Here is a 14124-nt window from a genome sequence, read left to right on the forward strand (position 1 = left end):
TTAAACTCTCTTTTAAATCATGAACATGTTTAAAAAGGAAAGTTTTCTTAAAATTTAAAATCCACCTTTTAATCAACAAATAAGGAAAGATGTCAAATTTTTAAACTCTCTTTTAAACATGTGGATGATTTACAAATAAGGAAAGTTTTTACTAAAAATTAAAACTATCCTTTTAATCTACAAATAAGGAAAGAGATTAATCTCTTCTCTTAATCTTTTGTAGAAAGCTATAAAAGGAAATTTTAATTTTAAAACTCTCTTTTAAATCATGATATCCACATAAAAATAATTTTAATAAAAAAACCCTTTTAATATTCTAGTGGCCGGCCACCTAAGCTTGGGACCCAAGTTTTGGCCGGCCACCAACTTGACTCAACCATTTGGTCTTGGCCGGCCCTAGCTTGGGTTCCAAGCTAGCTTGGCCGGCCCCATTGGATGGGTAAGAAGGTGGGTATGTGGTGGGTATAAATCTCTATATACAAGAGGCTACGATAGGGACCGAGAGGAGGAATTGGTTTTGGTCTCCCTATGAAATTAAGCATCCCGTGTTCGCCCCGAACACACAACTTAATTTCATCAATAATAATTCATTCCACTAAAGAACTATTATTGAACTACCGTACCAATCCCAAATTACATTTTGGGCTCCTTCTTATTATGAGTGTGTTAGTCTCCCTGTGTTTAAGATAACAAATGTCCACTAATTAAGTAAGTTACTGACAACTCACTTAATTAATATCTAGCTCCAAGAGTAGTACCACTCAACTTCATCGTCATGTCAGACTAAGTCCACCTGCAGGGTTTAACATGACAATCCTTATGAGCTCCTCTTGGGGACATTCTCAACCTAGATTATTAGGACACAGTTTCCTTCTATAATTAACAACACACACTATAAGTGATATCATTTCCCAACTTATCGGGCTTATTGATTTATCGAACTAAATCTCACCCATTGATAAATTAAAGAAATAAATATCAAATATATGTGCTTGTTATTATATTAGGAGTAAGAGCACACACTTCCATAATAACTGAGGTCTTTGTTCATTTATAAAGTCAGTATAAAAGAAACGACCTCAAATGGTCCTACTCAATACACTCTAAGTGTACTAGTGTAATTATATAGTTAAGATAAACTAATACCTAATTACACTACGACCTTCCTATGGTTTGTTCCTTTCCATCTTGGCCGTGAGCTACTGTTTATAATTTATAAGGTACTGATAACCTGATTCTCTATGTGTGACACCACACACCATGTTATCTACAATATAAATTAATTGAACAACTACATTTATCATAAATGTAGACATTTGACCAATGTGATTCTTATTTCTAGATAAATATTTATACCAAAAGCTAGGCTTTTAGTATACATCCTAACAATCTCCCACTTATACTAAAAGACTAAGCTGTTATATCTGCTGCCATACATCTGATTCCCAACCCTTCAACATGCCCATCAAAAGCTCTTGCCTTAAGGGCCTTAGTGAAAAGATCTATAGGTCATCATCTGATGCAATCTAGGCAGTAACAACTTCTCCTCGTTTATACGATTTCTCGTATTGGGTGGTACTTGCGCTCTATTGTGTTTACTTGCCTTATAGACTCATGGTTTCTTCGAGTTTGCTACTGCACCACTATTATTACAATAAATTGTAATAATCTTTGGGCAAACCAGAAATCATATCTAAGTCTATCTTGAGGTTATTAAGTCATTCAGCTTTTATGACTACCTCAGAGGCTTGTCATATACTCAGCTTCTATAGTGGAGTCCAGAAAAACACCTATGCTTATCACTCTTCCATTGTTATGATTTTACCTCCTAAAGTAAACACAAAACCCCGAGGTTGACTTACTATTGTCCCTATCCGATTGGAAGTCAAAATCCGTACAACCCACAGGGACCAAATCAACTGCCTTGTAAGCTAGCATATAATTTCTAGTGCCTCTAAGGTACTTCAATATATGCTTTACTACAGTCCAATGTCCTTGTCAAGGGTTACTTTGATATCTGCTACTATGCCCTTGGCAAAATAGATTTCTGATCTCGTGCATAGCATACATTAGGCTTCCGATAGCCGAAGCATAAAGATCTGCCTTCATTTCCTCTATCTCCTTTGATGTCTTCGAAGACATCTCTTTAGATAAAGCTACTCCAAGCCCAAAAGGTAAGAAACCTTTCTTGGAGTTCTGCATGCTTAAAACGAGCAAGGATTTTTTTTCGATATATGAAGCTTGGGATAAGTAAAATATTCTTTTCTTGTGATCCTTTATTACTTTGATCCCAAGAATATATACATTCTCCCTAGTCCTTCATATCGAATTGTTTGGACAACCATACCCTTACTTCTGACAACACTTTGATATTATTTCCAACTACCAAAAAATATTATCTACGTGTAGTACAAGAAATACCACCACGTTTCCATCACACTTTTTGAATACACAAGACTTATCCGGTTACTTAATAAATCCATAGGTCTGGATTACTTTGATAAACCGGATGTTCCAAGATCTTGAAGCTTTGCCTCGGTCCATAAACTGATTGAGCTTGCATACAAGATGCTCTTTGCCCTTTGCAATGAACCCTTCTGGTTGCTTTATATGGATGCTTTCTTCAAGACTTCCATTTAAGGAATGCTGTCTTGACATCCACTTACCAAATAGATAAAAGAATCCGGATAGACTTAAGCATGGCTACCAGTGAAAAAGTTTCCTTTTTCATCAAGCCTTGCTTTGAAAGTTTCTACCTTTCTGTCTATCCATCTTTTCCTATTGTAGACTTATTTTCACCGAATGGCTTTTACACCATCTAGTGATTCTACAAGCTTCCAGATTTTATTATATTCTAATTCTGTATTCATTGCTCTTTGCCAAGATGCTGCATCTTTATCTTGGAGTGCTTCATCATATGTTCGGGATCAGCCTCATGTTCATTTGGGATCAAGTCCAAAAGACTCTCCCAAAACATGAATCTTTTAGGTTGTTTGACAACCCTCCCACTACAATGATGCACTGTCTATAATTGTGTATCAATTGTGATACGTGTTGCAGTTTCTTGTGATATTTCATCTTGTACAGTTGGTACTAGATTAGACTTGTCTTTTATTAAGAACAAATTACTTATGGGCTTATGATTCATTATATAGTCCTCTAAAAATCAGTCATTGATGCTAACAATGACCTTCTGATTTTTAAGACTATAAACCTACTTTCGTTTCTCTAGGATAACCCATAAATAAGTGAATTCCTATCCAGCTTATCATTGTCTCTCTTCAGCATATGTGCTGGACTACCCGAATCCGAATATGCTTCAAAATAGGCTTACGCCTATTCAGCAATTCTATATGAGTAGAGAGTTCTGACTTTGGAAGGTACTATGTTCACTTTCTTTTCTAGAGTATATCCTTAAAATGAACTTGGTAATTTTCTAAATAACTCATCAATCTAATTATTTCCATAAGAGTCCTATACCTTCTTACTACTACACCATTCTATTGAGGTGTACCAGGTGCAGTTAGTTGGGAGTGAATCCCTACTTCTGATAAGTAACTCTTAAATTATCCTAAGAGGTACTTGCCACTACGATCTTACCATAGTGACTTGATACTTTTACTTTAACGTTTCTCCGCATCAACCTTGTACTCTTTGAACTAATCAAAGCACTTAGTCTTGCGGCACATTAAGTAAATGTATTTGTATCTTGAATAGTTGTCTATAAAATAGACAAAATATTCGATATTATCTCTTGACTGGATAGTCATAGGATCACACAAATCAGAATGAACCAATTCAATATATCTTTGGCTCCATACCCCTTAGACTTAAAAGTTTCTTGGTTATTTTTCCTTCCAAGTAAGACTCGCAGGTTGGAAAGATTTCCACTACTAATGAACCCAAAAGTTCATCAGCTACCAATGAATCCTACTCAAGTTAATATAACCTAGCCTTAGATGCCAAAGATATAATTGGTTCATTTCCGAAGGTTGCTTTCTCTTAAAGTTAGAAGATGTGTTACTAATTTCCATTTGTTGCATCGTGGGAGTTATTAGATTATAATTTGTCAACCAACATACTAGAATAGATAACTTCCCTATTTTTCTTGATAACAACTTTGTTATCAAAATACACACAATATCTATTCTATAATAGTTTAGAAACTGAAATCAGGTTCTTTCTAAACTTAGTATGTAAAGACAATTTCTAATAATCCATATTTTATTCCTATTAGAGAATAAACCTCTCCCACTGCAACAGCTGCTACTTTTGCAGTAGTGCCCATGTGGACGGTGTTTTTATTTTCATTTAGTTGTCGGGTTTCCTGGAACCCTGCAATGAATTGTAAACATGATTAATGGCATCTGTATCTACACTCCAGGTTCTGGTAGATAACATCACTAGACATGTTTCAACTAATGAATTAAATACACCTATATTGTTCTTAGTTCTAAGAAGACAGTCTACCTTAATGTCCAAGTCCTATTTCCAATCATTACAATTGGGACTACTAAATCTTTTCTATAGTATAACAACTAGGGAATTGACAAACATTTTAAATCCTAAGAGTCACAAAAATATTTGGTCAAGATCAACTCCTTAAAATTCCCATGAATTTTGTATGCCACGATAGTGTGGACGTATACAAAATCAAAGAGGAGATTTTATCCATTAATTTTATTATCTCATCAACTTTTCTTTATGATGAATAAAATTAATAGTTGATCTGTCTTTGATCAAATATTTGGTCAAAACTTTTGAATTTAAAATAACATTGATTCCTCAAACAATATTATTTAAATTCACCAACACCTCAAACACCGTGAATTTTGCATGCCACGATAGTGTGGACGTATACAAAATTAAACATTTGTAAGAGGAGGGGTTTACCCATTAATTATCTTGTCAATAAATCTTTATGACAAATAAAATTACCTCAAACACCGTGAATTTTGTATGCCATGATAGTGTGGACGTATACAAAATCAAACATTTGTAAGAGGAGTTTTTAATTTTATTCTCTTGTCAACCTATTTATTTGACAAATTAATAGTTGGTTTTCTTCGGTCACACAAATAATAGCAGTGACTCCGATGGAGAGGATACTATTAGACGTGCCTAAGTGTTTACCATTACTTGACACTAAGTCCATTAATAAGATTGTGACCCTTCCGATGGGGAAGATCACACGCTCTTAATTAACTTCCTATAGTCATCCAAAATGGAAGTTTAAGCTAGTGATCCGCAAACAAGCTCATCCGATATGAGGAAGGCACTCAGAGCCAACACGCAAGCTTGTTGCATCACTTATAAACCAGTAATAGAGACCGTGGAATTTATTTAAAAATAAATCCCTCTCCCACTTAGTTATTTAAAGTGAGGAATTTTGACTATGCTAGTCTACTTAGCATGCATACTAACAAGCACACACAACACAACATAAAAAAGCAATAAATAGACAAACTAATTTTCAACTATTATGGCTTTTTATCTATTGCTGTCCTCCGTGTGTCGCCAACCCTAGCTGCTGCCATCTTTGGCCACCGCCACCGGGTCTAGTTGTCGCATCCATCTTGCTCCTTGTTCCGCTATGCCTCTGGTCCTCAAAAGGTTCCACGCCTTGCAAGATTTGAACCCGACATAAATAGAATTTTACATTTTTCGATCTTATATTCCTCGAAGGAATGTACATGTAAACTAGATCGAACATAAAATAAAATTTACATCCATCGATCATATATTCCATAAAAGGAATGTACATGTAACTAGATCAAAAAAATAAAATCCTAATAAAACTAAATACAGCTCCTGCTGTATTTTATAATACAATCATGAACACACAATAAAATGCCCTTGACATGTCCAAGGGTCCAATCATACACACAATATCTATAAGCCATAATAGTTAGATCCTGCATCCACAAAGTTAGCACATCCTTCTATTATCATGCCTAAATTATGTATGGCATGTGCATAATTAAACTAATACCAAATACACAGAGGCAAAACCCTAGCTCTGATACCAATTGTTGGTTGCTACTCGGAAAACCTAATGGTTCCACTGTATAAAAATTTTGTACAAAGGTCTGAACCTTTTCCTAGCTACCATGTGTTCTTTTAAATTAAACTTGAATCGCCTGCGGAACTTAACACATTTGATCCAAAGTTTAATCTATTTGTTCTTTTAGGTTTTGACTTGGATCTCCTGCGGAACTTAACACGTTCGATCCAAATCACCTAAGTTATTAATTCCATTAAATATTAATTTCCATAATTGGTTCCCAGTACTGACGTGGCGAGGCACATGGCCTTCTTGGATATGGGAGCAACCACCACCGGCTAGACAAAACCTTTTAAGGAAAGCTAATATTTAATTTCCTAAAATAACTTTAGGTTAACCAAAAAGAACAATCAAATCACAAGGAAAAGAAAAAAAAAACAAAGAACACAACATCGAAAATAAATTTGAAATACTAGAATCACATGCCTCTTGTATTTGGTATTATTTCCAAAAATAACTAGTATGATGCGGAAAGGAAAAATACTAGTTATACCTTTTAGAAAGACCTCTTGATCTTCTACCGTATTCCTCTTCTAATCCCGGACGTCGTGTGGACAACGATCTTCTGAGACGAGAACCACCAAACCACCTTCTTCTTCTTTCCTTCAAGTTTCGGCCAAGCAAGACTTTCAAAGGAAGAAGATCCTTTTCCACCAACCAAGCTCCAAGGGATGCAAGCTTTCTCTCCTTCTTCTCCAAGCTAAGATCCGGCCACCACTTGATCTCCAAGAGAAAAGAAGGTTTAGGCCACAAAGATGGAGAGAAGAGAAAGGGAAGGGTCGGCCACACCAAGGAAGAAAAGAGGGAGAAAAATAATAGAGTTGTTCACCATGAAGCCTCCTCTACCCCCTCTTTTATAATCCTTGGTCTTGGCAAATAAGGAAAATTTAATAAAAACTTCCTTAATTCTTTTGCCATTGAAAATAAAATTTATTTAATTAAAAATAATTTTCTTTTCATCATGATAATGGCCGGCCACCTTTAATCCCTTAATCAAGGAAATTTTAATTCACACAAGAATTAAAACTTCTTAATTTGCTTCCGAAAATTTATAAAAATTTCTCAAATAATTTTTCCCTCATGGTGATTAATAAAAAGGAATTTTATAAATTAAAATCTTTCTTTTAAACATATGGATAAAAAGAAAGTTATCTCTAAAAATTAAAATCTCTTTCAATCTACAAATAAGGAAAGGTATCAAATCTTTTCTTAATCTTTTGTAGAAACTTATAAAAGAGAATATTTAATTTTTAAACTCTCTTTTAAATCATGAACATGTTTAAAAAGGAAAGTTTTCTTAAAATTAAAAATCCACGTTTTAATCAACAAATAAGGAAAGATTTCAAATTTTTAAACTCTCTTTTAAACATGTGGATGATTTACAAATAAGGAAAGTTTTTACTAAAAATTAAAACTATCCTTTTAATCTACAAATAAGGAAAGAGATTAATTTCTTCTCTTAATCTTTTGTAGAAAGCTATAAAAGGAAATTTTAATTTTAAAACTCTCTTTTAAATCATGATATCCACATAAGAAATAATTTTAATAAAAAAATCCTTTTAATATTCAAGTGGTCGGCCACCTAAGCTTGGGACCCAAGCTTTGGCCGGCCACCAACTTGACTCAACCATTTGGTCTTGGCCGGCCCTAGCTTGGGTTCCAAGCTAGCTTGGCCGGCCCCATTGGATGGGTAAGAAGGTGGGTATGTGGTGGGTATAAATCTCTATATACAAGAGGCTACGATAGGGACCGAGAGGAGGAATTGGTTTTGGTCTCCCGATGAAATTAAGCATCCCGTGTTCACCCCAAACACACAACTTAATTTCATCAATAATAATTCATTCCACTAAAGAACTATTATTGAACTACCGCACCAATCACAAATTACATTTTGGGCTCCTTCTTATTATGAGTGTGTTAGTCTCCCTGTGTTTAAGATAACAAATGTCCACTAATTAAGTAAGTTACTGACAACTCACATAATTAATATCTAGCTCCAAGAGTAGTACCACTCAACTTCATCGTCATGTCGGACTAAGTCCACCTGCAGGGTTTAACATGACAATCCTTATGAGCTCCTCTTGGGGACATTCTCAACCTAGATTACTAGGACACAGTTTCCTTCTATAATCAACAACACACACTATAAGTGATATCATTTCCCAACTTATCGGGCTTATTGATTTATCGAACTAAATCTCACCCATTGATAAATTAAAGAAATAAATATCAAATATATGTGCTTGTTATTATATTAGGATTAAGAGCACACACTTCCATAATAACTGAGGTCTTTGTTCCTTTATAAAGTCAGTATAAAAGAAACGACCTCAAATGGTCCTACTCAATACACTCTAAGTGTACTAGTGTAATTATATAGTTAAGATAAACTAATACCTAATTACACTACGACCTTCCTATGGTTTGTTCCTTTCCATCTTGGCCGTGAGCTACTGTTTATAATTTATAAGATACTAATAACATGATCCTTTGTGTGTGACACCACACACCATGTTATCTACAATATAAATTAATTGAACAACTACATTTATCATAAATGTAGACATTTGACCAATGTGATTCTTATTTCTAGATAAATGTTTATACCAAAAATTAGGCTTTTAGTATACATCCTAACAAGTAGATGATGATAATTAGATCCTCTATATGCCTAAGAAAGTTGAATAGATGCAATGTAAATCTCGAAAACTTGTAAAAAATATTATGCAGTGCAATTAACAATAATCATATAAAGGCAGTAGGAGATGCTTGTATTTTTTTTTTAATTTAAATATTCAACTCTTCAAATTAATTAATCCTGGAGATGATTGATCCAGTCTCAAAAAACTTTCCTATCAACATAAATCTAATAGTACGAACGGCTCATTGCCCTGTAACTAGTGTTGCAGAGTTGTCTTCCCGCTGGAAGAAATTAATTTCACAATGTATCATAGATAAGAATTAATCTTTGATTACATATAAAAGCGGTCCACTATAACCCGGAACAGTAGTAGGTGCCCTTGCATACTTTATATGTGAATAAGGACAGTGGATACCTGATTTTAGCCCACATCAATGTAGTTTATTTACTCATTATAATAAAGATGATCATATTCATTTTAGATGTTTCTCATAGTCCGTCCCAAGTTAAGTAATATAAAGAGAGATAAATTATTTAATTTTTTTACTTTGGAACACTGCCATGTATGGACCGCGCGTGAGGATAGCAAAAATAAATATATATATATATATATATATATAGGCACTAGGTTGGAGTAGGCATGTGATGACTCTGTCAACCCAGCTCTTACCTGGATAACATGGTTCATTCTAACAACTAAGCCCAACCCACAGATCAGCTCGACCGTTCACTACACTTGCATGATCTGCTTGGTTCGCTTAACCTATTTAATCCACTCAATTGGACTGGACAGACCGGCTTAACCAATCCGTCTGCTTTGATCAACCCCACTCTCAACGAATCTGCCTGCCTTGATCAACCCCACTCAACCTGCCTGATCTAATTTGTCCTCCAGTGCAATCATCCTGCCTAGCCAGTTCCACTAGATCCGCTCGGCTTATCTGACTTGACTAACTTGACAGGTTTGCACAGCCTGATTAGATCCTTTTGGCAACAAGTCCAAGCTGAACACTTGCTACTCCGCTTGAAGACTAAAAAAAGGGTCAATGTGTGTTGTCACATCCAATGCTGCTGGAACGAATAAATCAACCTTGATAAATACAAAATGGGAGAAAGTGGGTGGACAACTGATGCAAGCATAAAATATCATATTCAGACACCACATCGACTAGCTAGAGGACATCACTAAGAAGTTTACTGAAAATTTCAATCAACAATTCCTCAGAAGGAAGTCTGAAAATAATAAGCACTCCTGGTTATTAAAGTTTTGACTGAGTAATAGAGAGCGTAACGCATATTACAACCTTCAACAACACAACCGTTTGTGTTGTCTCACAGCCGTCTCCAAAAGAACTGAAGCATGAGAGGATTTAACAACACATATTCACCGCCCACAAGAATCTCGTAATCAATGGTCCATATGATACTAGAAAATACAGGAAAGAATTGTATCTCACAAGCAGGCCTGATAACTACCTAACTGTCAATTGTCCTTGTACAAGGCATACCATCATCACAAGCTGGATTAATGCAAAATGATCCTTTCATCCTTAATCTGAAGATGGGGGAGCAGTAGCAGCAGGTGGTGCAGCAACAGCTGCCTTATTTACAAGAAGAGGAGAGAGAGCCTTAACCACAATGCTCATATTGGGTCGAAATTCAGATTCGTATTGAACACATAGTGCTGCCACTGCAGCCAACTGTATGAACAAAGTAAAAAACATTGCTATGTGATGAAAGCTATCCAAATTGTTCAAGAACAAGTAGAACGTAAACATGCAGAAGAAAGAAACCTTTGCAACTCCTTTTAGTGGATACTCTCCCTTCAGTCTTGGATCTATACATTGCTTTACTTTGTCTTCACTCAATCTTGGAGTGGCCTGTAAAGCAGGAAGGGAACACTATTAAGGATGGAACTAGTTGTTGACTGATTAGGATGCTAAATTGAATATATAACATGGTATAAAATAATGCAACTTCAGTCTAGTTACTTTAAATAAAACAGGTTAATTATTCAAAAGCCTCTAAAAAAATACAAAAATCTCCAGTTACCAAGAATGAATGAAAATTATTGATGTTAGACATGTATCAAGATCAAACTGCTATCAAAAAATTATCTAGATTGAACACTCTAAGACCACTGAAAAAAGAGGATGGGCTTGCAATAATCATGTAACTTTAATCCACATTGAGGACTTCAAGAGGTTCGACCTCTAGTTGCCCAAAATTTCTTAATTGATTGGTTACCCCATTGCCAAAAGATTACACAATTATATATAAAAAGACTAATTCTAAAAAAAATATACTTATTCTAATTAAATGGCTTATTCTAAAGAAAATAAAAAGTAATGATAATAGTTTGGATGAGAAATTTAAATAATTCTCTTTTGGGATTGTATCTTTCAGCCATCCTTTGAAACAAGAACTATCCTCTTCCATCTTCCTCTTTTTGCAATTTGCAAGTTCTTATTTACATTGTCATAATAGAAACCTCTTTTTGATAAATTTTTGATAGACAACAACCATTCTAAGATTCTTCCTTGTGCTGTGACTAAAATTCCCTTGATGATGAAATGTATTGTGTTGCATCTTCATTAAAATGTTTATAAGCATGCCGATATTTCCTTTTCTTTTGTAAGAGCGACTTTTGCATTGAGCCTCCATTTTGTTTGTCCTCATTGAGTTATAAAAAAAGAATAGTGTCCCCCATGTCTTCATTTGGCAGTAGTAAGTGCACCGATCGTGACATTTTTTTTAGTAAAAGTGAGTTCGGTAGTGTCGCTCCAAGGGGATTACTTGATGTTATCAACGATGGCAAAATATTTTTTCTTTATTCTCTTAAATGATGAAAGTAGATATTGTTGTAAATGACAGACTCAAAAAAGGTGACTTAAAATATAAGTATTGTGATTGTAGTGCTAGATTATTATTTTTATCGTTATCAATGTTAAGATCCTCATATGAATCACCTTTATAGCTATCTTGTTCTTGTTTTTTCTTTTGCTCTCTCTTTCACTCATGGTTTGAAATCTCATATCGTGATGGGTGAAATTGTCGAAACATATCATTTTCGTAAATCACCAAGATTTGATACCACTCAATGCCAAAGTTCAAAATATTGAATCGCATCATAATTTTAGTTTTTGATCGGAGATATCACTTCAATATCATGCCACATAATTGATATATTGAGGTTGGAAAGATTGAGGAAGGAGATATTGTCGAGTTTTGATAATTTACTAGATTGATATGTTTTGACCATTCTACTCAACATGGTACAAGATTTAATACTATGTTCAGCTCAGATAATATTTCCTTCATATATTTCATCTGCTTCTTTCTTTAATTCCAATCCATTATCAGCATCATGCTTCAAAATCATTACAATATCAAAATAGTATTATTCCAGTCAAAGATCGAAACTTTGATACGGCTAGAAATTTTAAACCTCGCTTCAACTAGTATTTTTTTTCCGATTGTACTCCAAACTTATATTATCACACATTATCTCGGGTAATGAATAACTCATAACTTCATTATTTCTTCTTCTTCAAAGATCTTTTCTTCTTGTAGTTTTGAAAAGGATAATGCAACTTTTAGGGTCCAAGGATGATATATTTTAACTCTCCTTTTGGACGTCAAAATAAAATCCATAAAAGTATGTAACAAATTTTGCCCTGACCAACCACTAGTTTAATTTGGTTAAAGTGTTAAAGAAAATGATTATGGTACTCAGGTAGTATTGTAACTAATCAAATTTTAGATAACTCCTCATTTGCATTGTCATACTCTTAAGGAATAAAATGGTAACCCTCAACAAACTCCATTTGTGATGCAAATCCATAACATGACTCAAATAATTGATATTATTAGAGAGCTTCCTCTTCACGATGCAAAAGAAGTCATCTCCACCTTGAAGTCATTTGGCAAAGTGTAAGAGTAAAAAACCTTTAGCTCTCAAAATCAATCCAATAGGATCTCCACTTCTCTAATAAGAGAATTTATCTTTTGTCTCATCTCGTACATTCTTTAGTTTGTTGCCATATGGTATCTACTTGCAATCATATTAGAATTGTTCAAACATATTTTTTTCAATAATATATTTTTGTTCTTATAATGGAAATAAACAAATAAGAAAATTATAAAGGAAGCTTCTTTAAATAAAATTGTAATTGATACGGCGATAAGACCCATCCTGCAGGGGTTTGTTGCCACGATGGAGGTCAAAATTAGGGCGGTCAACGTTCAGGTATCATACGGCCAAACGAATGATAATCGTTACGACCAAACGGATGATAATCGTATTGGCCGGTCGGGCGATCAAGCCCCCGACCGGGAGGATAAGATTCCGGTTTGACCCCACCTTTGACTCGGGGAGGTGTGTCAAACAACCGACGCTCAATGGAGTGGTGTTGGACGCCAAAAGGAGGAGGAGGGGACGATATGCAGAATCCTGGCCGAGCAGCTACCCCGCTCGGCCAGGCAACAAGACTCGGCCGGGCGCAACAAAGTTATGGCCGAGTAGCTACCCCGCTCAGCCCGGCAATAGGATTCAGCACAGGCGCAGCGTACTTTCAACCGAGCGGATGCGGAATTCTGGTCGAGCGGCTAACTAGCTCGGCCTAGCAACGGACCCACTATGTTATCTCTTGACATCCTTTTGGGAGTTAGTGTCGCTAACACCAGACATGGTTGACTAGAAGATCGTACGACAGAAGCTTCCACTATCACATCAGAGATATGCTCGACTTGTTAAAGTATTGTGTTAGAGACACTTTACTGACAAATCCTTTTAGGGAAAACTTCGAGAAGCGTGCTCGCTTAGGAAAGCGTGCACACGCGCTACAGGAACTCTACATAAAGGGGGGTCCAAGCATCGGCGAAGATACGCGATATACACTATTTACGCAACAGTGTTCATTCTTGTTGCTCCGCCTTCTACATCATCGCCAGTGACTGACTTGAGCGTCGGAGGGTGAATGCCGGGACCCCTTCCCTGGCTCGACCCTAACGTCATCTGTTTTGCAGGGCGGAGTGGAGTCTACGGGCGGTCAGGGGGACCTCCACATCCCTAGCTTTGCATCTCATCGACTTTCGGACAGGATTATATTGACGCCGTTTGTGGAAACTTAACTTGCATCCGAGTTGAGAAGATGGAGGGCGCTATACGACTCACTATCGTGACGCTCACCAAGGAGGAGCTCAACGTGCTCGTGCAAGCTTGAGCGGCGAAGATGGTCGAGCAGCAGCAACAACAGGCGTTAGTCGATCGACAAGCACCGCAGCATGCGACGTCGACGGCCGAAAGACAAGCGGGACTAGAAGACCAAGCGAAACAAGTTTCCATATGGAGGCAGAATAGGAGGCCGACCGGCACGCAGGGAGAAGCGCCGCACGCGCCAATCCCCTTCCATCGTGC

At 36.0% G+C, this 14124-nt stretch overlaps 1 protein-coding gene across 2 annotated transcripts in view; it reads right to left on the minus strand.

Annotated features, from left to right (window-relative positions):
* Window positions 1-9939: 9939 nt before the first annotated feature.
* The window catches only part of LOC121967275 (PTI1-like tyrosine-protein kinase 3), a 38012-nt gene continuing 33827 nt past the window's right edge, over window positions 9940-14124 (minus strand). For both annotated transcript variants that reach the window (XM_042517388.1, XM_042517397.1), the window contains exons 7-8: window positions 10499-10585; window positions 9940-10405 (exon numbers count right to left, since the gene is read on the minus strand). In XM_042517388.1, the coding sequence (XP_042373322.1) occupies window positions 10256-10405; window positions 10499-10585 (237 nt within the window). In that variant the 3' untranslated portion in view covers window positions 9940-10255. The remainder of the gene's footprint in view (window positions 10406-10498; window positions 10586-14124) is intronic.

The sequence above is a fragment of the Zingiber officinale genome, chromosome 1B (assembly GCF_018446385.1).
Source record: "Zingiber officinale cultivar Zhangliang chromosome 1B, Zo_v1.1, whole genome shotgun sequence".
Lineage (NCBI taxonomy): Eukaryota > Viridiplantae > Streptophyta > Magnoliopsida > Zingiberales > Zingiberaceae > Zingiber > Zingiber officinale.